General features: G+C 55.5%; 5 protein-coding genes and 4 non-coding genes across 12 annotated transcripts; 3 read left to right on the top strand and 6 right to left on the bottom strand.

Moving 5' to 3' along the window:
- Positions 1–6: 6 nt before the first annotated feature.
- Surf4 (surfeit 4) lies at positions 7–11,553 on the top strand. The gene is given in 7 exon segments (XM_047524716.1): positions 7–190; positions 6,276–6,414; positions 6,417–6,461; positions 7,326–7,402; positions 8,131–8,174; positions 8,631–8,817; positions 9,431–11,553. Coding segments are annotated over 7 exon segments (807 nt in total). The 5' UTR covers positions 7–142; the 3' UTR covers positions 9,698–11,553.
- Positions 11,554–11,791: 238 nt separating this feature from the next.
- Surf2 (surfeit 2) lies at positions 11,792–14,742 on the bottom strand. 2 transcript variants are annotated; one of them, XM_047524718.1, is made up of 6 exons: positions 14,601–14,742; positions 14,363–14,517; positions 13,929–14,032; positions 12,612–12,794; positions 12,271–12,437; positions 11,792–11,910 (listed from the first exon to the last, which is right to left on the bottom strand). In XM_047524718.1, the coding sequence occupies exons 1-6, from the start codon at positions 14,676–14,678 to the stop codon at positions 11,827–11,829; spliced, it is 771 nt and encodes a 256-aa protein (XP_047380674.1). In that variant the 5' UTR covers positions 14,679–14,742; the 3' UTR covers positions 11,792–11,826. The 2 variants fall into 2 exon arrangements, with proteins under 2 accessions (XP_047380674.1, XP_047380675.1); XM_047524719.1 differs by having other exon boundaries at positions 12,271–12,368.
- Positions 14,743–14,775: 33 nt separating this feature from the next.
- Positions 14,776–18,837, top strand: LOC124964425 (surfeit locus protein 1). 2 transcript variants are annotated; one of them, XM_047524714.1, is made up of 8 exons: positions 14,776–14,969; positions 15,788–15,921; positions 16,003–16,085; positions 16,938–17,129; positions 17,986–18,058; positions 18,139–18,301; positions 18,499–18,580; positions 18,656–18,837. In XM_047524714.1, exons 1-8 carry the CDS (start codon positions 14,801–14,803, stop codon positions 18,723–18,725), a joined length of 966 nt encoding a protein of 321 aa, XP_047380670.1. In that variant the 5' UTR covers positions 14,776–14,800; the 3' UTR covers positions 18,726–18,837. The 2 variants fall into 2 exon arrangements, with proteins under 2 accessions (XP_047380670.1, XP_047380671.1); XM_047524715.1 differs by having other exon boundaries at positions 18,477–18,580.
- Positions 18,838–19,014: 177 nt separating this feature from the next.
- Rpl7a (ribosomal protein L7a) lies at positions 19,015–21,590 on the bottom strand. The gene is made up of 8 exons (XM_047524717.1): positions 21,557–21,590; positions 21,125–21,245; positions 20,648–20,797; positions 20,338–20,478; positions 20,074–20,153; positions 19,647–19,777; positions 19,353–19,422; positions 19,015–19,172 (listed from the first exon to the last, which is right to left on the bottom strand). Exons 1-8 carry the CDS (start codon positions 21,557–21,559, stop codon positions 19,068–19,070), a joined length of 801 nt encoding a protein of 266 aa, XP_047380673.1. The 5' UTR covers positions 21,560–21,590; the 3' UTR covers positions 19,015–19,067.
- On the bottom strand, positions 19,505–19,571 carry LOC124965112 (small nucleolar RNA SNORD36). The gene has a single exon (XR_007105113.1). It is a non-coding gene; the product is annotated as a small nucleolar RNA SNORD36 (small nucleolar RNA).
- Positions 19,847–19,919, bottom strand: LOC124965110 (small nucleolar RNA SNORD36). Its single transcript, XR_007105111.1, has one exon. It is a non-coding gene; the product is annotated as a small nucleolar RNA SNORD36 (small nucleolar RNA).
- Positions 20,222–20,294, bottom strand: LOC124965111 (small nucleolar RNA SNORD36). The gene has a single exon (XR_007105112.1). It is a non-coding gene; the product is annotated as a small nucleolar RNA SNORD36 (small nucleolar RNA).
- Positions 20,875–20,949, bottom strand: LOC124965113 (small nucleolar RNA SNORD24). The gene has a single exon (XR_007105114.1). It is a non-coding gene; the product is annotated as a small nucleolar RNA SNORD24 (small nucleolar RNA).
- A 110-nt stretch (positions 21,591–21,700) lies between the features above and the next one.
- Med22 (mediator complex subunit 22) lies at positions 21,701–27,951 on the top strand. Of its 2 annotated transcripts, none has more exons than XM_047524722.1 (5): positions 21,701–21,927; positions 22,199–22,349; positions 24,019–24,099; positions 24,872–25,080; positions 27,022–27,951. In XM_047524722.1, the coding sequence occupies exons 2-5, from the start codon at positions 22,227–22,229 to the stop codon at positions 27,209–27,211; spliced, it is 603 nt and encodes a 200-aa protein (XP_047380678.1). In that variant the 5' UTR covers positions 21,701–21,927; positions 22,199–22,226; the 3' UTR covers positions 27,212–27,951. The 2 variants fall into 2 exon arrangements, with proteins under 2 accessions (XP_047380678.1, XP_047380676.1); XM_047524720.1 differs by having other exon boundaries at positions 21,703–21,916; positions 27,022–27,947.
- The last annotated feature ends 35 nt before the right edge of the window (positions 27,952–27,986 follow it).

Raw genomic sequence — 27,986 nt, 5'->3', positions numbered from 1 at the left:
CGCGGCCCCTTTAAGGCTTGGCCTACGTGGCAGCCGCTGGAGCCGCGCCGCGGAGCGAGGCCGGCCGCCGGGCACTTCCTGTGGAGGCCGCAGCGGGCCGAGCGCGAGCGCCGAGCAGCAGCCAGCCGAGCCTCCTGCCGCCATGGGCCAGAACGACCTGATGGGCACGGCCGAGGACTTCGCCGACCAGGTGCGGCCCGCCGCCCCGCCGCCGCCCTACCCGCCGGCGTGGCCCGGCCTCCCCGCCGCCCCGGGCCCAACCCAAGGGGGCGCGGGCGGCGGCCCGCACGGCCCCTCGGCGGGGGACCCGGGAAAGCGGCGCGTTGCCCTCGGGCCGCTGCCCGCGCTCTCCCTGCCGCGGACTCTGCCCCGGCCGCGGGCGGGCGGGCCGGCGGCGAGCGCGGCGGCTCTGAGGCCCGCGGCCTGCGCGCGCGGGCGCCGGTCCCGGAGGAGCGGCCCGTTAGGCGCAGCCCGCGGCGCGGGCAGCCGGCCGAGCGGGCTCGGAGCCGGGCTGCGGGTCGGGCGAGGGTGGCGCCTGCCGGGGCGGCTGCGGGTGCCCGGCGCCGGCGAGCGAGCCCGCCGGCCCAGCGCGGCCCCTTCCCCGGCCCTCGCCGTCGGTGCGGTGGTGCTGCTCTCCTGGGAGCCGGTTTTGAAAACCAGCTGGGTGGGGGCGAGTGTATCAGCTTGAAATCTCTTTTCCTAAGGTCATGATTTTGTGCCTAATGACCAATTTAAAAATGGTACCCGTTAAAAACAATTCGTAACAAACTTGTCAAGAATGAAGTAGGCATTTCCTCTTGTCACTTTTCATTGACATGCTTTTTAGTGACCCAGTTTTGCTTCACTAAGTAACAACTCTTTAAGAAGATGGCTCCTGTAGCTCGGGAGGTAGGACAGCTCCGTACACTCGCTCTTCAGGCTGGAAAACCCTGGGTTTTGCAAGTGAATTTCATAACCAAACCCAGATAAAATGTCTCCAGCCGAGCTGCTGCCAACTACCAAATGATAAATTTGCTACTAAAAAAAAAGAGCTTAAATTTCTTTTGTAATTCTTTCTCTTATTCCTCCATTTTATTTTTCTTTAAGTTAAAGAAGCTGAATCTTGGGACTGGAAAGGCCCTGGCAGGAGACACAGGGTCCATCTCCTCCAAGTTGCAGAGGGGAAGGCCAGGCCCACTCAGGCTCCAGGACTTGTAGTAGCCACAGCCAGGAATAAAACCCAGGTTTCCAACCCCTAGGCAGTGTGCTTACAGGCCCTGGAGTTATCTTCTGGCACACATTGGGGGAAGGCATAGCCAATAAAAAGACCTGCTGCTTAAAAAAAGAATCCCAAGTGCAGAAAGCCTCCCACAGTCAGCCATTGGCACTGGAGTCTTCTGGGTGGTGGTGGGAGATGTTGAAGGAGCTTCAGTGCTCCTGTGTGGCCACTGGGGAGGTGTGGGACTCTCCTGTCCTGAACCAGGGTCAGGACCCTCTGTGCTGCAGGCAAGGAATAGGGTACAAAGCCACAAAGATGGCTTCCTCTGGCCAAAATTTGACCTGCCTGAGGGGAAGAGAGCTATTTTTTGAGTATTCATTTGTAATGGTTAAAACAAAGCCGACCATGAGGAAGGAGTCCAGGCTTCTAAGTGAGAAGGATCTAATTGTAGATGGCGCAGAAGTCTCACTGAGGTCACTGTTAGGTGTGATAGGTGCCCTTCTGTTCTAACCTCGTCTTCAGAAAACAAAAGCAAAACTTAAGAGATGGGATTTGCCCAGGAAGTCTGGGGCTGCTGAGACAGGCCTTGCCAATGATAGCAATGCCAAGCCTTTAACTGGCCTCCATCCTCACAGGGAGTTTTCCTGGGTCTGCCCTGTTGTGCTTTTACTCCAGGGCCAGCGACCTTCTGGCTTGGTGGAACTGCCTCTTTTCTTTTGGTCTGTGGAGGCCTGTCTGGGGGAAATGTGCTGCTTGGCCTGTGCTGGCAAGCTCCTGCAAGCTGCATCATCAGGCTCCTTGCCCTTGGCAGCTGGGACAGTGTCCCCTTGCTCCCAGGAAGCCAGGCTCTGGAGAAAGTGCTGAGACGGACTCTGCAAGGGAGCTGGGCGATCGAAAGCCACTGGAGCCCAGGTGGGAAGGGACCAGAAATTCATGAACTCAGCAACCTGAAGTAATGTCCATGCACTGAGGCCACTCCTTACTGCCTGGACAGGTGACAGTGTTGCTTCTGAGCACGGATTCTGCCTGATGGCTGTTACCAGGGTGACAGGAGAGCTACAGGGGTGCCTACACTCCAGTGTAGCCTTTGGTGCCCCTTATGGGTGACAGAGCCAGTCCTGGGGGCTAGGAGATGGCCTGGGCCTTTGTTGAATGATGGGTCCCTGGACCCCACATGTAGCATTAGTTGGCCTGCAATAATGTCATGACTGTGGCAGTGTGGTGTGGGTAGGTCCTGATGGTAGTGGTGGCTCTCCAAGCATTGTCCTTGTGCTCTGTCACACCCTCTATACCATAACTGGGAAACTGACTTTCCTGCTAGCTGGTTGTAACAGGAGGTTAAAACAGTTCCCCCCTCTGGAGAGGGGCAGAGTCAGGGAAGACAGGTACTTTTTACTACACAGGTTAAGCACAGATTTTGAATGAAGCAAGCAGGTGGGCCTTTGGCACTAAGTCCTGCACCTTGAGTTACAGTGGGACGCTTCAGAGCGACTCAGGGACACGTCCTGGGCAGACCTGCTTGCTGCCAGACCTGGCCTGATGCAGGGACAGTCATTTATTTGAAATGGGTTTGCTGAGTTGCTGAGGCTGCCATCAAACTTGCCATCCTCCTGCCTCAGTCTACTGCTTGGGGAGCACTGTGTCACTGCCCAACTAAGCTAATTGCTTAAGTCACTCACATGCGGCTGCTGCCTGACAGCCCCGACTGCTTGACTGAGAGGCTGTCACGGGAAGCCTGCCATCATGGTGGCTGACCATCCTTGGCTCTTCCTGCAAGCTGTCCTGCTTAGTGTCCCCTGTTGGCTCTCCTGCCCAGTTCTGTGCTGAGGCTCCAGCCGTGGGCTTTGTGGGCTAGCAGTGCTCTCATCAGATGGGGCCATGACAGGTGGGTGGGATGCTGGTGGTAACACGGCAGCTCTTGTCCTGCCATGCAGTCCTGCCTGAGTCAGAGCTACTCTCTGCTGTGCTGAGGTTGTGGTGGACTCTGGATGCTTTCTAGAGCAGCAGGAGAGGGCCCATGGGTCAGTCTGAATGGTTGGGGTCCACAGATGTGTAAGATAGGGTCTGCCCCAGCATTAAACCTGGCCTTTCTTCTGTACTCAGATGCACCCACCTGCCTGGCCACAAAAGTCAGACCAGCCTGCCTTGAGCCTGCCAGCAGCCAGGCACAGCTCACTTTCTCCCCAAAGCAAAGCCCCGCAGGGAGGCACAGCCTCCCCTCACCCCCTCACCATCTTCACTCTTCTGCTCTTTAATCCTCTTGATCCAGACACTCCAATTAAGATCAGCAGACACATCAGGAGGTTTTAAGCACGGCCTCAGTCTCAGGCACTGTGCTGGTGGCAAATGAGCAGCTCCATAGGATTCTCTAGCCCAGGGAGTGTCTGACCGCAGCCTCGGGCAGGCAGGTCTGCTCATCTCTGGAGGGTGTAGGCCCAGGTAATCATGCCAGGGATGGCTGACCACTCATTTGGAAGCAAGTCCAGACACCTCCATGGTCTGCCTCCCAGGCCTGGGGTATCCACACCCCCTGGATCCCACTGGAATCTGCCCAGCCTCTTCAAGTGCTTCTTCCTGGCAGTTGCTTTTCCCAAGGTATAGACAAGCTGAAGACCCCTGTCATTGCCGGGGCCTTTCAGCAGGGTCATGATGCAGTCACTCCTCAGCAGTGCTTAATTGGGAGCTACAGTGATGTACTCTACCTCTTCCACAGAGTGTGGGCAGTCACACTTGCTGGGTGTTTCGTGAGCATTAGGGCCATGAGGCAGAAGTCGGGAGGATGTTCATGGCATCTGCTATCCGGCACTCCTGGTGGGACATAGTATGTTGTTATTCTGCTAGGCATATTTGGGACCTCATTTTCCTTTTTATTTATTTTTGAGATAGGGTCTTGCTGTGTTCTTCAGGCTGATCTCAAAACTCAGGTTCAAATGATCCTCTTGCCTCAGCCTCCCCAGTAGCTGGGACTCCAAGCCTGGCTGTTTTTTAAATAAGTCCTTCTTCCTTCTTCCATATAGATTTTTAGTCTAAGTTGGAAGAATCTTAGCAGCCACACTTTGTACAAGGGGAGCAGAGACCGCCCCCCCAACACCCCAGGAAGTAATTAAGCCTGCCCATGGTCATTGAGCATGCCTGGTCATCTGTCAGGACAGGATTAGAGCATGGGGTCTACTGGGGCTGCATCTCCTAAAGCTACTGGGCTGCTGTCTCTGGATATCTGTCCATCACTGAGATTTCTGCTCTCTCTTCACGGGGGTTAAGGGCTGAGCAAGCCAGCTCAGATCCACATCAGGGGCTCAGGCTCAGTTTATCTGGAGGGAACCGCCACCTGTGCCAACCATCCCCTGTATCCCTGCCCCAATCAAGGGCATCCCCTCCTGGGCTGAAGGTTGATCCAAGCACCAGTGCTCCACAGTTTAGATGGCAGCTTTAGCGGCATCTTAGGCTTTGAAGCAACTTCAAAAATGCCAAGAATTGGGCTGGGGTTGTGGCTCAGTGGTGGAGCGCTTACCTAGCACGTGTGAGGCAGGAGGTTCGATCCTCAGTACCACATAAAAATAAATAAAGGCATTGTGTCCATCTACAACTAAAAAGAAATATTTTTTAAAATGCAGAGAATTCAGGAACACTCTTACGTGCATCTTCATTATTCTAGCAATAGGCATAGTCAGCCCTAAGAGGGCCGGTGCAGCCAGCACTCCCTCAGCTGCCCCTGGAGGGGTCAGACTCTGCCCTTTAGACTCTTAAGGACACGTCACTCCTGTGGGTGAGTCCCCTGATCTTTCTCCCGAGGGCCTGCTGTGTTATCATTGGATTTCTTGTCACCTATGGCTTAGCTTTGAAGGGCAGTAAGAGAAAAGTGCGTGGCGTACAGCTGCATGACATTTTCACCCAGCTTGCACGGGACATACTGGCCTCTGGCTCCAGCCATCACAAGTGGCTTTGCTCACAAAGGACAGAAGGAAGCATGTTTCCTCTGATATTTGCCAGCAATCTTACACACTTGTATTCATTTTTGTCCATGCAGTTGTCGATCTCATTTGTTAGGCTGGGTTGAGTTTGCTTTGGGTTACACAGGCTTTAAAAAAATCTCTCAGTGCGTCCCCCACCAGCCACAGTTCGTCCTGCTCACAGTTTTGCACTATGCCCCTGGTCCTGAGCTCTAGAAGGAGCTTGCTGGGTGAGGAAGGCCAGCCTTCCCCTGTGACCACACAGTACCACCCAGGCATGGCCTTCCTCTTGCTGCTCTAGCTGTAGACATTGGAGCTTATGGTCTGGTTGACCATGTGGCCTCCAGATCTGGGACCCTGGCCATCTCCTCGGTGGACCCTTGTCCTGTCTAGAGGGACCCCGAGCATCAAAAGGAAGGCTGGCAAGCCCAGGCCTCAGCACTTGGCTGAGTATCACGAGTCCCAGCATCGCACTGAGTCCATACAGCCCTAGGAAACCCCTTGTCCCCTCTGGGCTTCAGTGTGCTCATCTGTAATATGAGGGGCTGGATGTGTGGCAGGCAGTGAAGGGGGCATTTTAGTGCCCCAGTTAGGGGTGCTGCTAATGGCATCTAGTGGGTGAAGGTCAGGGATCCTGTGCTGCTCATCATGTAGTGCCCTGGACAGCCTGAGGGTGCAGGAAGCCCTCAGGGCCTTTCCAGATGTTCTGTGACTCCCTTTTTAACGCCCTTGACTGAGCAAGGAAGCGATGCATCTCATGGCCATCCCTCTGTTGATGAGAGCTGCCACCTGGATGTGGCTGTGGAGGTGACAGGGAGAGTCATAGTGAAGGGTGCTGGGGACCTTGTCTGATGGGGTCCGTGTCCACTTGCCTGGCATGGAGCCTTTTCTTTCTGGGGTTGATGCTTGTGGTCATATGTGTGCAGACTTGCAAGCAGTGCCTGGAGCACAGGTTGAGTCCCCCAGGGTGCCCTGAGAGGTGCCAGGGCTCAGAGCTGTGCCTCGCGCCATGTTGGCTGCTGTCCCTGCCCTTTTACTCATGAGCCCTGCCTCAGGAAGTGCCTGGCTCTGGCCTGGTGCTCCAGGTTAGCTACAGCCACCTCACCTGCAGGCCTCTGTGCCCACAGTTTCTGCGAGTCACCAAGCAGTACCTCCCCCACGTGGCCCGCCTCTGCCTGATTAGCACCTTCTTGGAGGACGGCATCCGCATGTGGTTCCAGTGGAGCGAGCAGCGTGACTACATCGACACCACCTGGAGCTGTGGCTACTGCTGGCCTCGTCCTTCGTGTTCCTCAACTTGCTCGGACAGTTGAGTGAGTGGCTCTGGAGCCTGTTCCCTCACTGATACCACACCCAAAACTTGTCATGGCTCTTGGGAGACTGTGAACCCAGGGGCTCCAGCACGAGCCTACCAGCCTGGGTTTGGTTCTGTGAGTGTTGGGGTGGGTGCTCTGTACCCAGTCTTGGACCCACCCCTTTGTGGCTTGCTAAAAGCATTGGACTCAGTCCCCATTTGTTTTTAAATGCCTGAGGCAGGAGGCACTAGAGACTAGGTGGCTGAGGCTGGGGCTGTAGGTCTTCCTCGCACTCCTGATGGACTGTCTTCTTGGTGGCAGCCCTCCCTCCTTGGCACGTTATGGGCTCATCAAATGGCTTTTTGGCCCATTTGAAGCTCTCCACAGTAGAGAAGTCAAAGACCTGTCTCTGCAGGGTGGTGGCCATGCCTATGCTCTCAGCTACTCAGGAGGCTGAGGCAGGAGGATTGCAAGTTCCAGGCCAGCCTGGGCAGCATACCAAGGCCCTGCTCAAAATAAAGGAGAAAGGTCTGGGAGTATAACTCAGTGGTAGAGTGCTTGCCTAGCATGTGTAGCACCTCAGATTCAATCCCAGTACTGGTGGGAAAAAGAAAGATGTGTCTTTAATGGGCCTTTCACACTGGAAAATGTTCTCTGGTACAGCAGGGGATCCATATTCCAGATGAGTGCTGTCCATGAGTCCAGGTAGCTTGTGTGTGGGCCTGCCTGTCATCATTAACTCTCCCAGGAGTTAGTTGCTTTTGGCTTAGGGAGGTAATTCAGCTGCAGTTGGACCAAAGTCTGGTAGGTGCGGTGTACCATGACAGTGTCTCCTCACCAGGACCCACTTGTGGTCCCCCTAAATCTGACTTGTCTTTCCAGCTGGCTGTGTCCTGGTGTTGAGCAGGAACTTCGTGCAGTATGCCTGCTTTGGGCTCTTCGGAATCATAGCACTGCAGGTACATGAAGCATGTGGTGGGGTCTCACTTGGGAATCAGTGCTGCAGGTACATGGCAGGGTCTCACTTCTTTACACTGGTGGAACTGCATGTCGGGTGCAGCATCCCTCCCCTTAGCCCTTATGTCTGGCTGCCCAGACCTGCTTTTCTCTTCTAGAAGTGGCTGGCATTTCCTCCTAAGGACAGGCTTAGGAGCACCTGGTCTAAGCATGCTGCAGAGGCTGGTCCCTAGATCAGGTGTCAGCTCTGGGCACGGGGCCATCTTTTGCCACTTTTCTGAGGGTGGTGTGATGGGGATAGTGTACACAGTTGCCTGCAGCCAGATGCTGACTGGTTCTGATGACTCCTAAGCAGAACCTGGTGTCCAGGATGCAGTGCATCAAGTGGGGTGTTTCAGTCTAGGCCAGTGGTTTCAGGAAGTCATGGGCACAGCCCTGAGATTGAACAGGCTCAAGGGCCATACCACGGTTGTTTTTTTTTGTGTGTGTGTGTGGTGCTGGGGATCGAACCCAGGGCCTTGTGCTTGCAAGGCAAGCACTCTGCCAACTGAGCTATCTCCCCAGCCCCCATACCACGGTTTTTAAGAAACACCAAACCCAACTGTTGAAGTTGACTGTGCCTTTGGTGTCCTAACGCAGTCTCCTGTCTTTTTGTAATCTCACTCTGCTGCATAAATCGCCTGGTGCTGTTACTGAATCTATAGATTGCATTTCTGTCTGTCCCCCACAGACGATCGCCTACAGCATTTTGTGGGACTTGAAGTTCTTGATGAGGTAGGTGCATGCTGGGCTCTAAGCTGGGTGTTCTCTGTTCATTTCTCCCACCTGCGTGCTGTGGGTGGGGGTGAGCTCGTCTGGGTCTGCACTGTGCTCCAAGAAGCAGATCTTGTGGGGGCTGTTGAGAGCCTCCACAAGCATGGCAGAGAGAACCAGGTCCTCTGGCTTATCAACCATAGGCACAGGCCTGGGGACTGGAGGTATGAAGGACACCTTGCAGGATGGAGACCAGGGTTCCCAGGCCCAGCATGTCCAGGGATCCTTGATGTCACTTCTGCTCTAGAGGCCAGTCCCATGCATTCAGGCCTGCCTGGCCCTGCTGCTCAGTCTCTCTGCCTGGAGGACAGGAAGGAAAGCTTTGCTATGCTCACACCAAGTTCTCCCTTGCTCTGGTTTGGGGACAGACCAGATGGTGATGAGTGTCAGCTTCCAGCCAACATTTCTGTTCCTCAGGAACCTGGCCCTTGGAGGAGGCTTGTTGCTGCTCTTAGCAGAGTCCCGTTCGGAAGGGAAGAGCATGTTTGCAGGCGTCCCCACCATGCGTGAGAGCTCTCCCAAACAGTACATGCAACTCGGAGGCAGGGTTTTGCTGGTCTTGATGTTCATGACCCTCCTTCACTTTGATGCCAGCTTCTTTTCTGTGAGTATCCAGCCTGCTTAGAAGGCCTGCTCGGGTTATCTGAGTGCAGCATGGGAAGACAAGCAGATGATCTTTTGGTCCTATTCTGATAAATGAACCCATCTATCTCCTATGTGCCAGGGAACTGCCCCCTGGCAAGATCCAGTCCAGGTCTCCTGACCTTGCTGGAGAGGCCCAGTGCTTTCTCTGCAGACTCCTCTGAGTTCTCTTTCTCATAGTTCACACCTTTGCCAAGTATGTTTTGCATGTAGTGTTGGGGCACAGCTGACTGGGAGGTACAAGAACCAGGAAAGGCGCTGGCACTGTGGGGATGGAGTTCCCAGCCTGATGGAGTTCCCAGCCTGGTGAGCTGGGGTACCCTGGGGATAAAGATCCACCTGGCTAGCACTGGAGTTCATGGTACATCAGCCTGCTATCATCCAGAGGCTTTCTTTAAATCCCCGAGCCTTTATCTACTCTCCCTGGTGGTGATTTCTAACTTCCTGCTGTCTTAGTAGCTGTATCCACCTGGCACAGGTACTTGGATGACATGGGCAGCTTGGTTTGTTTGTAGTGCACAGAACAGCTGTTCCTGGCATTTGACTTTGAACGTCATCCCTCTTATCCTGTGCAGATCATCCAGAACATCGTGGGCACAGCTCTGATGATCTTAGTGGCCATTGGCTTTAAAACCAAACTGGCGGCTTTGACTCTTGTCGTTTGGCTGTTTGCTATCAACGTGTATTTCAACGCCTTCTGGACCATTCCAGTCTATAAGCCCATGCATGACTTCCTGAAGTACGACTTCTTCCAGACCATGTCGGTGATTGGAGGCTTGCTCCTGGTGGTGGCCCTGGGCCCTGGGGGTGTCTCCATGGATGAAAAGAAGAAAGAGTGGTAATGAGCAGATCCCTACCCTATCTGGCCAAGACCTGTGCCCTTGTGGACTGGTTCAGGGTGGAGTCAACAAACTGCCAGCATTTCCATGTCCTCTTCCCTCCCCTCCCTTGGTAAAGGCACCCATGTTTGAGAACTTTACTTGCAGACACCTGAAAATTGGGGGCAAAACCTGCTCTGGAACCACAGGCTGATATCTGACCATTGAGTGCTGATCTGTGTGGCCAGTCCCCTGGCCATCCCCTGGTGTAATCAGCTCAGTGGCTTATGGCCTCAGTCCTGTTTTTGAGTCCTTTTAGGGGTGAGGGACTTCACACTGTACCGTGAGCAGACACCTGTATCATTCAGAGCAGCCCCCCTGTTGTTTTTTAAGTTTACATTCTTAGCTCAAACTACTAAATGGTTTTGGATGATGCAGCCAGACTTCACATGCAAAGCTCCCTGGTTGAAACGGCATCAGTGGCTTGGACGTTGTTTCTGCCCCTGCATTGTAATACCTTAGAGTCAGGCTATTTAGAGGCACCCCAGCCCCACATGCTGCGGTACTGGCGGGGAGACCAGGGCTGCTGCTGGAGCTAGAAGTCATTAACACCATCAGCTCAGATGGGCACCATTCACTGGGATAGACACCCTCCCAGAGCTTTCCTGGCTCAAGGCAGGGACTGAGGGGTAGACAGCCTTGGGAAGCTGCACACAGGGTGGCCAGCCTCTCCACCGAATGGCTTGGGGAGGAGCAGTAGCAGGGGACCCAGCAGTGACAGGAGCTCCCAGATTGGAGACCCACAGGCTCAACCCAGTTACCTCAACTTGCCCTTCACAGAGCAAGGCCCGGCTGCCCTAGGCTGCGCTGTTCCCAGCGTGGCAGCATGGTTCCAGACTGTACCTGCCCTGTGGGTGGCCCCGAGTCACCTGTTCCCAAGGTTTCGCTTGCTCAGTTTGTCCATTTGCTATGCCAATGCAGCCAAGATTACTTTCTACAATTGTGATGCCTTACCAATTTGATCTTGATCCTGTATTTAAAGTTTTCTAACATTGCCTTATACCGTGTTCCTCTTTTTGGTGGGGTGGGGGTATGCTGCTGTGGTGCCCTGCTCATCTGCATGGTAGTGCCAGAAGGGTAGTTGGAAAACACCCCCTCCCACCAGATAGATCCTAGGGTGGACTGAGGCGTCTGATGGGAGGGAAGATGGCCACTTATCCCATGCTGGGTATAGCTCCTGGAGCCCTTCCTAGGCACGTGGGGCTGAGGTGTGCCCTGGGGCTGCTGCAGGCTAGCCAAGCCTGCACTTCAAGCCTGCCTCCTCTCCCCTGGCCCTACCTACCACAAGGGCATGATGGCACACCTTTTCCACACTACCTTGTGTTCTACCTGCCACTGGGGCTCTGCCTGAGGCCTGCTCCCTCAGCGTGTGAAGATCCCAGCAGTGGCTTCAGACCACGGGGTTATTCCTGCTTATGGTGTCCTGCTTACAACACGCAGGACCCGTTAGCTGCAGCTACCTTGGCACGCATCCCTCCTGATTATACAGTGTGATGGCCCCATCAGGTGACCCTGGGCCACACCAGTGCCTGTGGTGCCACTATTGGCTGGTTTGTGGTGTAGGGCTGACCCAGGAAGGGTACAAGGGTCAGCAGGGGTGGCCTCCACCCTGGGTGCCCAGTCTGCTGCCTGAGTGAGCTGGACCAGAAGAGGAAGACACAATCTACCCGTGGATTTCAGCAAAACAGTCTCTGAAAATGCTTTTGCTTTATGTGGGAATAGGTATAAATCTGATTTTTATGCTGTATTTTATATCTTAGTTGTGTTTGAAAACGTTTTGATTTTGGAAACACATCAAATAAACAATGGCATTTGTGGTATGCAGTGTGATCCTGTGGCGGTGGCAGCAGGGCTGGCCAGGGCCCTCAGGATGCTGCAGTGGTCTGGGCTTTGCTGAGGACCACTGAAAGGCCATGCTGGGGAGCAGTCTTGGAGTCCCTGCTGCCTCTTGGGTGTGGGACCCCACCAAGTGCTGAGCAGGTTCCTCAGCCCTCTTTTAGGGGTGGCGAAGCCAGGAGACCAGGATGAATGGACAGAAGATGCTGGAGATGCCCAGAGTTCCAAGGACACCGAAAGCTTTCCCCACAGCTTTATTAACCCAACTGCTTGACAGAGCCAAAGCTCTTGGGCTTGTGGTGATGGTTCTTGAGCTTCTTGGTCAGTGAGTGCAGCTGCTTCTGTGGTACAGCAGAGCATTTGGTTATGGAAGCTTTCTGATCCCACAGGGAGGGCTCCACACCCCAGCCAGCCTGAGCCACCAGCCTTCCTGCGTGCCTTACAGCACTGCACGGAACCACGGAAAGGGCAGCACACGCAGTCCACTCTCATGGCTTCTCCCATAACAGGAGAGGGTGTGTGGCAGCTAGGCCCCATCCCCCAGGTTCCTGTGCCACAACACACGGGCAAAACCGCTAGGGCTCCAGTGGCTCCGGCCCCCGCCTTACTTACATGTCATTAGCTTGAGATTTCAAACAAACCAAAAACACAACTGGAGGAAGCTGCTTCTGGTGCAAACTGGCAGCCAGAATAACACTCACCTTTCTGTGCTTACAGACACACTTGAAATCCACTGTAGCTTCTTTCTTATCCCCATTGCCCTTTGCTCCTTGGGGCTTCTGCTCCTCATCCTCTTGGTCTGTCAGAAAGGAATCAGTACCGCCCAGGTCCTCGGGCCCTGCTGGGTCCTTTCTGGTGAAGAGCTCCGCTGGGATGAACAGGCATTTGGCTGAGCCCACTGCAGGTGGAGCTCCCCCTTCCACAGGGGACGAGGGTGGGCGCCGCAGCCAGGATCATGGGGGATGTCTGCTTAGGGTAGGGGGGTCAGGCCAGGCAGCCATGGAGCTACAAGGCCAGAGTAAGGGACAGCAGTGCCACTTACTTGGATATAGGTCTGTCATGCTGTCATCACTCAGTGCTCCACCTTCATCACTGGACAAAGGCTCCCAGAAGGCTTCTCTCAGGCCCGGTGGCTGGTTCCCATCCACCTGGCTTTCCACCATCCTCTTCTTGTGCAGCAGGCAGGCAGGAACATATTCCACACCTTGCTTCTGACAGTCCTCATCTGGGACACAAGCCAGCTTACCCAAGTACCCTCCCCAGTCCCAGTCCTCTGGGCACAGGACTACTGTGTGTGCCCCAGCTCAGGCCCAACCAGCTGTGGAGGGGAAGTGGCCCAAAGACTACGGCATTGTGCAGGTCTACCAGACCTTGGTCACTTACCCTGCAGGCCCCAGGCGAGCCCCAGTGAGGACAGCACAGCAGCAACCTGGTCTGTTACCAGCACTAAAGTCCTCCCTCTTGGCAACACACGGGCCCCACCCTGGCAGGACTTAAAGGACCTGGCCCTTGCTGCCCTGGGCCTGGAGCTGAGGTGCTGGGATGAGGTCCTATGGATGAACCCTGTGCTGGGGTTGCCACTACTGACCCCTTGTGTATGGAGAGGACCAAGGACCCACTGTCCCCTGCTACAATGTCACTGCTCGCTTCTGCCATCTCCAGAGTCTTCATCTACTTCTTCTCTGCCACCAGTTCCAGTGGCCACAGCGGCATGGCCTCATCACCTCAGGCCAGGTCCTGGTTCCAAGATGACTGCCTTGAAGTGGCCACATTGCATCCTGATCCTGACTCAGCTCCATCATCCATCCCCTCAACAACTTACTCACAGGAACCCCATGTCCCAGTAGCTGGCACAGCTGACTAGACAAAGTCCAGGACCTGGCTGGCGACCCTCTCTGAACCTGGCTTCTACAATGCGCCTGCTCCAAGAAAACTGTGGACTCTTCTTCCTCACCTTCCCTTTCCATCCCAGACAGGACAAGGGTAGCAGAGCCCCCTGAAGTCCCCTCCCTGTCTCTGCTCCACAGCTGTGCTCCAGAGACCCACCTGCATCCGTCACAGTACTGCCTGCAGTACTGCTCCTGCTTCAGCAGGAGGGCCTCCTGGGCCTCAGCAGTTTGCTCCACATTATCTGATTTCTTTCCAGCCTCCTCCTGGCTTTGCATCAGTCTACCCGGGGGGTGGGGGCCTGCGAGATCAGGGGCTGTCCCTCTCCTGTGCCAGGACCACGCAGGTGCATCATCTAAGGATCACCAAAGGGTGACTGACACACTGCTTCCACCCAGAAGGTGCACTCTGTTGCAGGGGAGGCGGGCAGCACCAAAGGCTGAACCTGTGATGCAGACCCCTGGTGACTTACATCTCTTCAGGGCTCTCTGGTACCTCCGTCCTTGGGTATGCCTCAGCACGTGTGCAGGGGACTTGTTGATGTGACGCAGGGTGAGTTTGCAGAACAACTGGTGCCTATGGGCAAGAAGACTCGTTTGCGGGGACAGTTCACAGCATGGACTGAAACCAACGCAGTTCCACTGTGGTCGCATACTAGAATTGCCGCTGACCCACTGACTGACCTATTCCTCTCACCAAAGGGAGGCACAACAACCTCACTCTGCTCCAGCGCGGGTGCAGCCGGAGACTGCCTGGCAGGGTGCTCCTGGAGCGGGACCCTCCCGTGACGACTGTCTCGGTCACACAGTGCAGCAGCATCTAGCAACCCCCACCCCGCGGCAAGAGCAGGGCTGCCGAGTCAGACCCCTCGGGGCCCGCGCTCGAGAGCTCTGGGCGGCCACCTACGGGTGCTTGCTGCTGGGCACGACGTGCGGCTCGAACTCGGCGTAGTCGAAGGCCGCGGGGGCACTTGCCAGCCGCTGGTACTTCTTGCCGCGGGTGTAGACCTGCAGCTCCGGCAGGCGGCAGGGCAGCTCGTGGCCCGTTAGGGCGCAGCGCACCTGGGGCGGGCGGAGGAGTCAGCAAGGCGGGCTCCCCTCGCGCCGTCCCTCCCTCCTTCCCCGGTCCTTGCCTCCCCGCGGACCCTGTCGGCGCCGGGCAGCAGCCGCAGACTCGGGTGCTGAAGCAGGAACGCCTGCACCTCCGCGGACGGCTCGCCCATGGCCGGAACTGCTGCGGACGCCGCGGCACCACGTGGGCGAGAACGGGCGACGCCCCGGAAGCGGACGCTGCGCCCGGGAAGCCGACGCTCCCGACCCGGAAGCGCTCGCGGCGGCCGGAGCGATGGCGGCGGCGGCGCGGCGGCTTGGGCTGCGCGCGGTGTGCGTGGGGCCCGGCCCCGCGGGGTCGGAGAGTCGGGGGTGGGCGCGGAGCGCCGCCGTCCGGTGCGCGCCGTCCCCGCCGGCCCTGGCCCGCGCCGCCTGGACGCGCGTCGCGGTCGCCCCGCGCCCGGGTGAGCAGGGACGCGGTGGGCCGCACCGGGCCTGCGGGGCTTCCGGGAGCTGGACGGTGCTCCAGGCAGCGCGGCCGGGCGGGCCGGGCGGGCCGGGCGGGCAGGGCGGGGGCGGCCGGACAGCGCCTCGGGCCTCCGCGGTCGCCCGCTTGAAGGCTGACGGTCCCTTCCGTGCGCGTTGCGTCTTTACACTTACAGGCAGTGCAGGCGAAAAGCTGCTAGGACGACACTGTTGCACAGCTGTCCGGCTCCTGCCGTTTCTCTGTGTGGCACGAAGCCAGTAGCGCCTGGCTAAGCGTTTTGAATCAGTGTGTACCAGTGCAAGTTAGTGCGACAGGATACGTCTTAAACGTGGCTGAATACAGAGGTACGAGGTGAGCCGGGTGCAGCGGCGCACACCTGTGCCCGGCCAGGATCGTAAAGTCCAGGCCAGCCTCAGCGACTTAGGGAAACTCTGCCTCAAAATAAAAAATAAAAGGATTAGAGATGTAGCTCAGCGGTACAGCGCCCCAGGTTCAGTCCTTAGTATCGTAAAACCTGAGGTGGTTACATGGTCACAGTTGGTGGCGGAACCAGCATGGAGCCCTAGACCACGTTTATTCTGCCAACAGACATCCTCTGAGTGTGTGCAATGTGCAGGCACTGGGTTAGGAGTTGGACTGGACAAGGGGCCACTACTTGGCTCCTTATAGCAGTTTGTTCACTCCTGTGCTGCATCTCCTGGCGGTACTGGGGGGTCTTCTTGAGGAATTGGCTGCTCCAGTTCTGTTTGTTTTAGGGCTTCTGACCCCATGCCAGTGTTGTAAAACTCCCTCCAGGGGTGGCCTGGGGGCCCAGCAGGTGTGGCAGTTCTGTGGCAGAAGCACCTGCCACAAAAGCAGAAGACGACTCCTTTCTCCAGTGGTTTCTGCTTCTCATTCCTGCGACTGCTTTTGGCCTGGGCACTTGGCAGGTAAAGACTGGCATGCAGTTAGGATGGCCCTGAGCCCTTGACCCTGCTGCCTTCTGCTTGGCTTATGCTCTCTTTCTGTAGGTCCAGCGTCGGAAATGGAAGCTGAAACTGATTGCAGAATTAGAGTCTAGAGTTACGGCTGAGCCTGTCCCGCTGCCAGCAGAGTGAGTGTGGCAGCCCATCCAGTGATCTCACTGAGGTCAGCGTCAGTCACTCCCAGACCTCAGACAGGAGCCCTCAAGATCAGGTGTCCTGGGGCTGGGCTGGGGCTCAGTGGTAGAGCACTTGCCTGGCATGTGTGAGGCACTGGGTTCGATTCTGAGTATCACATGGAAATAAATAAATAATATAAAGGTCTATCAACAACTAAAAGAAAGAAAAAACAGATCAGTTGTCCTACTGTGCTTGCTGTTGACAAGACGACTATCCCTGTGAAGCTGTCTGAGGCCACCAGACATAGAAAAGTCTTACTTTTGGTGCTGCATTTCATCTTTTTAGGTCCTTAGGGATTCCCCACAGTGCTGACAGCCCCCTTTAGCAATGATTCTTAGCTGGTGAGTGAAGGCAGATAATGTAGGCCTCAACATGAGGATGATATTTTGAAACGTACCTAAATAATTCTACTGCCCTTTACCCATCATTTGAAAACACTAACCTGGAGGGATGGATACATTCAGTAAAGTTGAAATCGAGGTAGATCCAGTATGCTGTATTTCACTTGCAGATGGCATTGAACCTGCATGTAAAATATTCCTACAGGAGTTCACACTTTCAGCTTCTCTTGAAAACTCTTACTCTGGTGGCACAGATTCACATTCCCACATAGCACCAAAGAGCTGGCTGGAGCTGAGGACCAGACCCCACAGAGGGCATGGACCTAGCAGTCCCCACTGACTGTGCCCTGTACCTTTCTGTCGTCTGGCCCTGATGGGCTTGGTAGTTTGCAACCCACTTCAGAGGATTTATTTTTCTGTCAAAACTTGGGTGGCCATAGCTCTTCTCCCCTCTTCCTGTAGCCCAATGGAACTGAAAAATATGGAGTATAGGCCGGTGAAGGTCAGGGGGCACTTTGACCACTCCAGGGAGCTGTACATGATGCCCCGGACCATGGTGGATCCTGCCCGGGAGGCCCGGGAAGCTGGTCGGATCTCCTCCTCAACCGAGAGTGGGGCCTATGTAGTCACCCCCTTCCACTGCACTGACCTGGGGTGAGTAGGCCATGTGGGGTGCTGACTGGCCTGGTGGGTGCAGTCCAAGCATACCAGTTTTCATCACCATCCCCTTCCCAGCTTCCACCCTAGATATAACCCTGTGAAATCCAAGATACTCTGAGTGTCAATTCCCTGCTATGTTTGAAATCCCTGACATGACCTTAGCCAATTCATTTTGTTACTGAGTAAGTTCTGTAAGTTAAGCTTTGAAGGGGAAGGAGAGGTTGCCGAGGTGGGCTCCGAGAATGGAGCAGCAGCCAACGCTGGTGTGGCATGAGGACAGCACAACAGGAGGGGCAGGCAGAGATTTGGTTGAAATCCCCCAAATGCTCAGAGGGAGCTGAGGGAAGGTTCCTCAGGGGCTGTTTGGTCCAACACTTAACAAATGGGAAAAACTTCCAGGAGAAGTGCACTTGAAGTTACCTGGGGCTTATTTAGTTTCATGTTCCTGGTCTGGGGTGGCACCCAAAAGCTGCATGACCAGCATGCCAGGGCTGCTCCTGTGGCCACTCTGGTTAGGAGGGGACTATAGGGGGAGAGGTGGGTCACTGACGACACTGCTGGGGTGGAGCACAAGGAAGGTAAGCAGCAGAGAGCCAGCAGTGCACCAGGAACCTGGCAATCAGGCTGGTGGGAGACCTGTCCATCAAGAAAGGCACAGGGGATCCTGGAGTGCAACTGTGGTAGGGCACACTGGCCTAGCTGCAGTCCTCAACTGGAGCCCCAGTGCTACAGAAAGAACCTCCAAAGACACACAAGATCCTTTCCAGAGCTGTGCTGTAGAGCCTGTGTGACCAAGTGATGATCCTATGCAAAAACCTTTCTGTGCCTTAAAGTCTTTTTATTACCCTAGAGTCACTATTCTTGTAAACAGAGGGTTTGTCCCCAAGAAGAAAGTGAATCCGGAAACTCGGCAGAAAGGACAGGTAAGGGGTGTGGGTCTGCCAAGTCATCATTTCCCTGTTGCAGGGTCCTGTGAGGACCAATCTCACGTCTTCCCTTTTAGGTTGAGGGAGAAGTTGACCTAGTTGGGATGGTGAGGCTTACAGAAACCAGGAAGCCCTTTGTTCCTGAGAATAATCCAGAAAGGAACCACTGGCATTACCGGGACCTGGAGGCCATGGCTAGGATCACAGGCGCAGACCCCGTTTTCATTGATGCCGACTTCCGTATGTTGAGAACCCTCTCCTGAACAAGCAGTTCTACCTTCTCTTGGCTCAGTTCTAGGGTGTGTGTTGGGGGTGGGGGGTGAGCCACCAAGAAACACCTTGAAGAAAGGAGGCACTTGAGGGGTAGTGGTGTTACGGGTAAAGAACCAACTTGAAGCTGGCTGTGCCAAGACAGCTAGACAACCCACTGTCTGCAGAGAGCACAGTCCCCGGAGGACCCATCGGAGGGCAGACCAGAGTCACTTTGCGGAATGAACACATGCAGTACATCGTTACCTGGTCAGTTGCACTATCCCTGGCCCCTGCTTTTGGTGTACTTCACAGCCTGACAGCTTCATTTTCTTTCAAACTAAGGTATGGCCTGTGCGCAGCTACATCGTACCTGTGGTTTAAGAAATTCTTGCGCCGGACACCTGGCATGTGAAGTCAGTGGTCCCTGAATAATCAGAAGGTCCCTGCATAGATGCCATTTCAAGAGGCTGACTTTACTGGATCATGTATTATCAGTATAAATAAAAGCTTTGCAGACACACTTATCACTACCTTAAATAAGGCAACGTGACTGGTCAATCACAAAATCCTGACCCAGTTTCCGAGATTTTACTGATATATATAGCTTTTTCATGCAAGTTACACAATGTTCCTAAAGCTCCCACACTGTGGGGCATGTACTTGGTACTGCCCCAGACAAGTTTACTGCCTTTAGTCAGACACTGGATGAAGGACAATTTATTATTTTTATGTACAGAAACCCAAGCATGTACGTTCATCCCAGTTTCGTGGCGAGTTCTTTAGCCTTTGCCTTTTCTAGCTTGGCGATTCGAGCCACAGATTTTGGACCCAGGACGTTGCCTCCCCAGTGGCGACGGATCTGAAATGACAGTAGAGGCGGTCAGCTCAGCCTGCCATCTCCCAGGTCCCAAGGGTCAACAAGTGGGGCAGGGGCAGTTTGCTTTGGTTGTTCCAAATAGACAATGGCTTGAGTGCTGAGAGTTAGCCAGTCCCTTAAAAGCTTCGTTCACCCCAGACTAGTATTTGTGTAGTTTCTTACCTCATCATATCTGTCATTGTAGTTGGTTCTGATAGCTTCCACCAGCTTAGCCAGAGCTCCTTTGTCTTCCCTGGAGAAGGCAAAGGAAGAAGAAGTGGGCTTTCTGCCTGTGACCTTTTAGAAAACTTCATTTTTAGTTCCAAATAAGCCTTTTTGCCTCAGATGTAATATAACCACATGATTCATTCAGGTGAAGAAATTCTTAACCATCATAGGCAAAAGATTAACTGTGTTAGTCTTAAAATATCTTAAGGGAGCAAATGGACTGGGTGGTGGCTGGGGTTACACACTTACGAGTTAACCTGTGTGAAGGCAACCGTGGTGCACGTCTTCCTGTGAACCAGACGTCCCAACCTGGCCTTCCCCTTGATGATGCAGTAAGGGACTCCCATCTTGCGACACAGGGCAGGCAGGAAGACAACCAGCTGGAAAAGAGCGCTGGCTGGAAGGTGTGTTCTGACCAAGGCAGTTCCTTAAGAGCTAGGTTAGCAACCATTGCTCAGAGTTAAAAAGCTCATGTGTATGCACTTCAAGATCTAATTCAGCAAGATGCTTGCATTATTGCAAAAGCCACGCATGAGCAGGACCACTTGTCAGGGCTGTCTTCAAGTTAGGGTGGCTACCCTTGCCACCTACTTTGGTCTTACCATGGTCTTACTCATCATTAAGCCCGTTCTACCCTGGGTTCTGTGATCAATGCTTAAAAACACGCCAAACCTACCTCGATGGGATCCACGTCATGTGCAATCACCACCAGCTGAGCCTTCTTGTTCTCTACCAAGGTGGTGACAGTATTGACTCCTAGGAAACAAAACCACTATGTGAGCAGCTGGTTGCTGCTCTGGTCACAGAAAGCAGCCGTGACTAGCTGTGACTCAGTGTTAAAAAGCTCGGATTCCAACCCTCACAGTGATTTCGGGTAAAACTCATGCATCATTGCACAGCCCACTCCACTTTTTCCCCCTCTACAGAAAGGCCCATTCACCTGCTCGAAGGACTGGTGGTCTCTTTGTGGGGACATCCCCTTTGCCAGCAGCCTTCTTCTCAGCCCGGGCCAACAGCCTCTGCTTCTTCTCCTGCTTCGTCTCTGGTCTGTACTTGTGGGCCAGCTTGAGCAGCTGGGTGGCTGGGAAAGCATTCTTCGGTTAGGATCAGCTAAAATAAATGCCGTTTTAACTTAACGGCGGTGCCACAACAACTGAGCACAAAAACTCTGAAGCCATGCATGCCACCTTTTCGGTTTGACCAACAACTCCGTGTTCTGATGTGACCACTGGTGCGTCCCAGAGCCCCACCTGTTTGGCGGTCCAAGGCCTGGGTGAACTGGTTAATCGCAGGAGGCACTTTGAGCCGCTTATAGAGAATGGCCCTCTGCCGCTGCAGCCGGATGTAGCGGGGCCACTTTACAAAGCGAGTAAGGTCCCTTTTGGGCTGGATGTCCTGTCCTGGAAAGTAAAGGGTCACACTGTCAGTAAGGCTCCAAGTCGGTGTCAGGTTTTCGTTTGGAGTCAAAGGGTGGCGGTGCATCAGCGATCTTGGTGGTTTAAAATGTCGTCACCATCTCTCAGATAGCAAATATTCTTTCACATCACCTGCACGCAAACCCCTCAGACCAGGGACAAACGACCCTTCCCGCCCCTAACGAGATGCCAGCGCCCGCCTTGGGGGGAGCCGCCCCGGCCCTGCGCCGGTGCGCGCGGCGGATCGGCCCGCTTGCTGGGGGCGGCGGGCCGAACCCACCCCGGGGCCGCCTGCGCGCCCGGCCTGCTCACCGATGCCGAAGTTTTTCGGCCTCTTCTCGAACAGCGGGTTCACCACCTTCTTGGCTTCCTGCTTCTTGACCACGGCGGGGGCCGGGGCCACCTTCTTCCCCTTGGCCTTCTTTCCTTTCGGCTGCGCAGAGAAAGAATCAGTTAGCCGGCGCCGATCTGGCGGCCCCGGGCAACCGCACGGTCGGGCTGCTCCGCAGTGCGGCTGAAAGGCGGAGTCGGAGACAGCAACCGTGGCTGGCCCAAGCCTCGGCCCACCCGAGCCCCGCACTGCGGGGCGGCGCTCCCCGCTGGCTCAACTTCTCCGTGTCGGGCCCAGCAGGGCTCCGCTAGCGCAGGGCGGAGCCGGGGACGCGCGCAGCCGTATCCGGAGGCGGATGACGGCGGATAAAACTTGGGCCGGGATGCGGTGCCACAAGACGCACTAGGACTCACCATCTTGGGCGGCTGGAGGAGAAAGAAAGGATGAGGAATTGTGGGTAATAAGTAAGCGGCCTCGGTTATCGCGAGAGCCGGCGCCTGCGCGGGATTTCGAATTTAAAGCGACAGGACTCCTTAGGGCCTACCGTCGGGGGCGGAGCCTAGAGTTGCGCTTGCGCGGCTGGTGGTCCTCAGGTCCTGGAGGTTGGGCTGCTGCGCCTGTGATCGCGGGCGGGCTTTCCTGCGGGTTTCACAGTGGCTGCGCTCCTTCGCGGCCCGCGGGCCAGGCCCGAGTCCGCGGGGTGCGCACGAGCTGGGCTGCGTGCCCGGAGCTTCGAGCCAGGCCTCGCAGGCCTTTTTCGGCGGACGCCCGTGGTGAGGGCGGGGTGAGGCGGCCGGAAGAGGGGCGCAGGGTCAGAGGGACCCGGGCGGGGGCCTGTCCGGGCAGGGGCGCAGAAGTCGAGCCCCGGACGGCGTGGTCTGCGCGGCCCGGAGCCAGGCGGTGGGCTCCTCGGGAGCCGGGCCCGCTCGTGCGTGGAGAGGGGTGCGCGCGCCTTGGGAGGGGTGCGTTACGGCCGGACTCAGCAGCCTGTTCTGCTGGGCGAGGGTGGCAAAGCTTGGCTCGCCCATACCCAGTTCTGTATTCTCTGGTGCCAGGCTCCCCCTGCGCTGCCCGAGGCCCGCCATGGCCCAGCAGAGAGCCCTGCCCCAGAGCAAGGAGACGCTGCTGCAGTCTTACAACAAGCGGCTCAAGGATGACGTCAAGTCCATCATGGACAACTTCACCGAGATCATCAAGACCGCCAAGGTGGGGATGCTGTCCTGGCCTCCAGAGAGCGAGGGAGAGCCGTGACTGAGCCGCCCTGCTTAATGGTCTTTGACCAGCATCCGTGTCTGTGGGGCCTGCACTCTGTGACGGGGTGGGGATGCAGCGGGAACAGGTTCTCGTCCCTGTGAGGAAAAGGTTTTGGGCGTGGGGGGGGTGCCATGCTGTAGTAGCAAACATGTCAACAGATAAATAAATAAGCCAAATACTCACAAGCCTTGGTAGAGTAGGAGGGAATTTTTGGCCTAGTTGCTGTGGTTCTAAGGCCAGCGCTTTCTAGTCACGTGGGTTCGATGGCGACTCTGCCTCTGTGGTGTGGGTCCTTAAGATGAATTTATCTGTGTAAAGCAGTTACCACAAGGCCTGGCACAGAGCAAGTGATCCAAACCCTGTAGCTGTTGCTAGTGAGTGTGAACAGGAGAGAGACAGATAGGCAAGGAGCTGGAGGACCTCTCCAGGCAGGCAAAGCAGTCAGTGTCTTGGTCAGGGTCAGGCAAAGGCAAGTCCACTGACCACCACAGTAACACCATATGGAGTCGGATCTTTCCAGACCTCTGCAAACTTGGCTGGCTAGGCCAGTAATAGTAATGATGAGAGCTGGTGTTTATTTAGCACTGTGTCAGGCCATGCTGAGGGCTTTTTATGCTGTCCTGTTCAATCTTTGTAAGAACTCTGTGAGGCAGAGGCCATGTCCTTTCCGCGTTCAGAGGAGGAAGCTGACATCCGGAGGTCTCAGCAGTTTGTCCAGAGTCACCTGGCCAATAACAGCAGAGCCAGGATTGTGTCTCAGGAGGTCTGGCTCTTACTGTTGAGGGCCCCTGACACCCAAGCCCCGCCCTGCCCCGCCCCTCACAAGGCCTGTCTGAAGCCCTGCCCAGGTTGACAGCCAGGACCTTAGAGCCAGAAATGCTGGGCTGGTCTTCTGGCTCCTTTATTTCTGAGACAGCTGGAGCTCGGTGAGGTCTATCCCAGCCTCAAGATGTCCTGTCTATAAGCCAGGAACAGCAGCGTGGCTCCTGTGAGGTTTCGTCAGCCAGTGGTGCTTACTGTGATGCCAGGCACCCAGAAGATGGTCACTTAAAAACATTCTTCATCCTTTATTCTGTAGTTCAATAGTTTACTTAGTGCCATCAAATGACATCCAATTTCTGCCAAACGTGGTTCTACATCCCAAAAAAGTTCTGGCCAAGGCTGGGCATAGTGGCGCTTGCCTGTAATCCCAGATATTCAGGAGGCTGAGGCAGGAGGATTGAAAGTTTGAGGCCAGCCTGGACAACTTAGTGGGACTCTGTCTCAAAACAAAAAGTAAAAGGGGTGGGGACATAGCTCAGTGATAGTTCGATCCCCATTACAGCGGTGAGGGGGAGAAAGACTTGGCCAAGTTAGTTAAGATGCATCCCTGCACCTGGCAGTCAGTGGGATTAAGTGTCCTTTTGTCCTGGTGCCTTTTGTCTTCCATAGAAAAGAACAAGGGGGTTCAGCTGAATCTGGGGAGCAGAGCACCAGTACCAAGTTGGTAGAAGGCAGGATATACTGTAGCAATGTGGGTGTGCGGGGCATCTGGCTGGTTCCTGTGGCTGAGCCCGGTCAGGCCAGCAGTGGGGACTCCATGACTGGCCAGCTGAGCTGATTCTTTTTTGTTTGCCCCCAGATCGAGGATGAGACACAGGTGTCTCGGGCTACTCAGGGTGAACAGGACAATTACGAGATGCACGTCCGGGCTGCTAACATTGTGAGTTATGTGGAGGGCGTGACTGGGACTCCAGAGGGTCACGGGTTTGTGGTTGGAGTACAGGTCTTCTGCCCCTCTTCCTACCAGCAACAGAAGAAAAAGCAGGGGGTGCTCAGTTTCATCTGTTGGCAGCTTTTGAGAATGGGGTTGGGGGTAAATTACTTCTCAGGAGATTGTCCCCAAGAGAGGCACTGGGAAGAGGCCAGGTGGGTAGCCTACTTAGTCCATCCTGTGACTGTCGTGGCCAGGAACAGGGAGACACTGCTGATGTGAAAGTTGTTGGAGAGCCAGAGTGAAAAGGCAGATTGCTGAATGAACCCACTCTCTGTGCAGTGTGGTCCCTCCTGAAGTTGCAGGAAAACCCAGCAAGCCAGAATTTCTGCAGGTGTGCCCATGGATGAAAGTGTGGGAGAAGGACCCCTGGAATCCTGCCCAACCAGCGCTGTGGAAGCGTGGGCAGGAGGCAGACAGGGTGTAGTCTTCCCTGTGGGGTTTGAGTTGGGTAAGCAGATGTGCTTGTGCCTACCTGGTCAGATTGGAGATGGGTCCTGTAGGGGTGAAAACCAGAGGCTGCGGGGAGGGCTTGGGGAACAAGCTTATCTCCTGCTGGTCGAGGCGGGTGCTGGGGTCCTAGCGTACTCACTTCAGCCCCACAGGTAGCCCTGCGCAGTTGGGTCTGTCCTCCCTGTCTTGCAAATAAGGAAGCTGAGTCTCCCGGGGAGGCATTATTGGTCCAGAGTCAACCACAAGATCCTGTTCCCTCATCCTGCAGGTACGGGCTGGAGAGTCCCTGATGAAGCTGGTGTCTGACCTCAAGCAGTTCCTGATCCTCAACGACTTCCCGTCAGTGAATGAGGCCATTGACCAGCGCACCCAGCAGCTGCGTGCCCTGCAGGAAGAGTGTGACCGCAAGCTGGTCACCTTGAGGGACGAGGTCTCCATCGACCTGTACGAGCTGGAGGAGGAATACTATTCGTCCAGGTACAAATAGGGCTGGACTCCGTGCAGGACAGAGCCTGCCTACTTGGGCCTGGCCCAGCCTGGAAGGTCTTTGTTTTTTGACAAACCCTGCCTGGTCCTGGCCCTGCTGCCTATGCTCCAGAGCAGAGTCTGTGGCCAGCATGTTTGATCAACAGGCAGTTCACAGCCACCTGCCAGGGCCCTGGTCTCCCTCAGTGAGTGCAGTGCGGTGAGAACCACAGGACATCTGGTGCTGGGGAGGCTGAGTCTGGAGAACAGTGTCCCAGGGGCTGGAGCAGAGCCCTTCTGGGTAGTGTTGTCTGAGCCTAGCAGCTTTTGGTTCTTGAATCCATCTGTAGACACATCAGCCAAACCTGGGCTGGCCCCTCAGTGTCCCCCAGGCCCATACCCATGTCCAGGATGCCATTACTCACCCCACGATGTCGCTGCAGATGAATGTTGCTGAACCCCATGGTGTGGAAGTGGGGCAGCCCGGCAGGAAGGAGCCCAGCAGAATGCCTTGGCAGCCAGGCCAGTGCTTGGGTGCCTGGTATCTGGTCTGCTCAGTCTTAATTCATGGAGCTGGAGACTCCTTCATGGCAGGTCTCAGCATAGGGCCACTAGAATCCTGACACCTGAGACTGTATGAGCCTGAGGGGCCCCACAGAAATCAAGAGTTCAGTGTGAACTGGGGGGAAGCTGAGGCTGGACATGGGGGAGCCTTGCACCTCTACCCCGTTAGCTTGGAAAGTCAAGATTCAGTCCAGCAGTCACAAAGTCCTTGCTACCTTGTGCCCTCTTCCTAGACAAATCCCCTCTTTGCCTGCATATGGATTTAAAATGTTCTGGCATAGTGGCGCACTCCTGTAATTCCATAACTTGGGAGGCGGAGGCAGGAGGATCGAAAGTTTGAGGTCAGTGCTGGCAATTTAGTGAGACTGTCTCAAAAAGGGCTGGGGATATTGCTCAGTGGTAGAGCACCCCTGCGTTCCACCCCCAGTACCATGAAAAAAAAATAATAAATAAAAAATAAAATGCTCCTTTCTGCCCCATGGAGGCCATGCTAGGGAGCCACATGGTCTGGGGGGCCAGTCTGTGTCCTTTCCACAGGCACCCTGTCCTCTCCAGCCAGCCCTCCCATCCCACGTCCCTTGTGGTGAAGCTGTGGCCTTTGCCTGGGGGTTCACTTCAGCTACTAGGGCTCTACCACGCCAGGGCCATTGGGTTTCGTCCTCACCTCCTTTGTCTGTGCCTGGTGACCCTCTGGCCGCTCTGCCCTCCCACTGCGTGGGTTGCTCTTGCCTACACTCTTGTCTGCTCATTGCTTGCTCTTTCTGGCTCTACTTCCTTCTCCACTCCTGGGGATGCCACTCTGTGCCCTGGGTGGTTCTGAGCCTGAGTGCTGAGGGCAGATGCGGGAGGCTGGAGCCACTGTGTGCATGTTAGACAGCTGTGGGAACAGCCTTGCTCTGAGTGGCCCCTGCCAGGACTGACAGTCACACTCCTTGCCTCCAGTGTTCCCTGTAAGGTGGGAAACTAGAGTCCAGTGAGTCGAGGCTGGAACAGTGGTGTCTTCCTGCTTATCACCCTGCTTAGGTAAACTCTAGGCAGGGACCCCCAAAATAAGGCAGGGTCTCTGCTGTCAGGAGCTCCTTGCAGTCTGATGCCCGCCCTGATGGGCGGCCAGACTGGGAGCAAGACTGCAGGGCTACAAGGGGCCCGCGTGGAGTGCACAGGAAGTTGGAAGTTGGGGGGCCTGCCGAGCCTCTCAGGATGCAAGGGTGGTCCCCGTGGCCCCTCTCAGCCAAGCCTGCTTACAGAGGGGCAGCCACAGATAGAAGGGAAGGCAAGTCAGGGTGGTGGTCATGTTTTCTTAACTCTGCTTCTATCTTGCTTTCCCCCTCCCCTGGCTTTCCTCTTGCCTGCTCCTGTCCCTCCCTGGGGTTTCTGGTGGTGGAAAAGCTCAAGTCTTTGCGAAGCTAATGACCTGCCTCTATGCGAAGCTTACTGGAGGCTGGACCTCGACACAGACTCCGCTGATGGCCTCTCAGCCCCTCTGCTGGCGTCCCCGGAGCCCAGTGCTGGCCCTCTGCAGGCTGCAGCCCCTGCTCACTCGCACACTGGTGGCTCTGGCCCCACAGAGCATGCCTGAGTCTCCCAGGGTCATTCTTCCCAGGCCCCTGATTTATCAGGAACAAAGCCAAGGGTTTGCTTCTCTCAGCCCCTGCTCCCCATTGAGTACTCTAGGACCCACTGTGGCCTTCTTGAGAGCCTAGCCAGGCCTAGGTCAGTGCCCGGGACAGTTGGGAAAGGTTGTTCAGGGTGGTCCATCATGTGTAGCCACGACCTTCCTGACTGACCAGGTCGGAGAAAGTGTGTCCTGTTGAAGACCTGGACTTTGGGGGTAGCGATGATGGCTGATATCAGGAAGACAACCTGAGAATATTATTTAAAATTGGGAGGGGCGCTGTAATTTCAGCAACTCAGGAGCCTGAAGCAGGAGGATTACAAGTTCAAAGCCAGCCTGGGCAAAAAAAAAGACCAGGGATGTAGCTCAGCTTAGTGGTAAAGCACCCCTGGGTCCAATCCCCAGTACCAAACAAAACAAGTAAACAAAAAGGGAGGGGGTCAGTGGATAGCCTTAGCCAAGCCCTTAAGCCTTGGCTCCTGTGCAGAGGAGACCTGCTTCGTGCATCTTGCCCTGTGTGCCTGCCGCAGACTGACTGCCTTAGGGAGGCTGTGTGACAGGGTGGCCCACTCCCAAGGCAGCCTGTGGTACTTCTTCCTGAATTCTGCTGTCATGTCCGTTTTGGTACTTTTGTAATGAAACAAATTAAAATACTACCCTTGTGTGTTGGCTCCTCTCTTTCTCACTTCTGGTCAGTTCAGGACTGCCCTTGGATTCCAGCAGCTTCTGCACAACAACT

The sequence above is a fragment of the Sciurus carolinensis genome, chromosome 14 (assembly GCF_902686445.1).
Source record: "Sciurus carolinensis chromosome 14, mSciCar1.2, whole genome shotgun sequence".
Taxonomy (NCBI): domain Eukaryota; kingdom Metazoa; phylum Chordata; class Mammalia; order Rodentia; family Sciuridae; genus Sciurus; species Sciurus carolinensis.
Note: the sequence above shows the minus strand (reverse complement) of the source record. Positions and strands in the feature narration are given on the sequence as shown.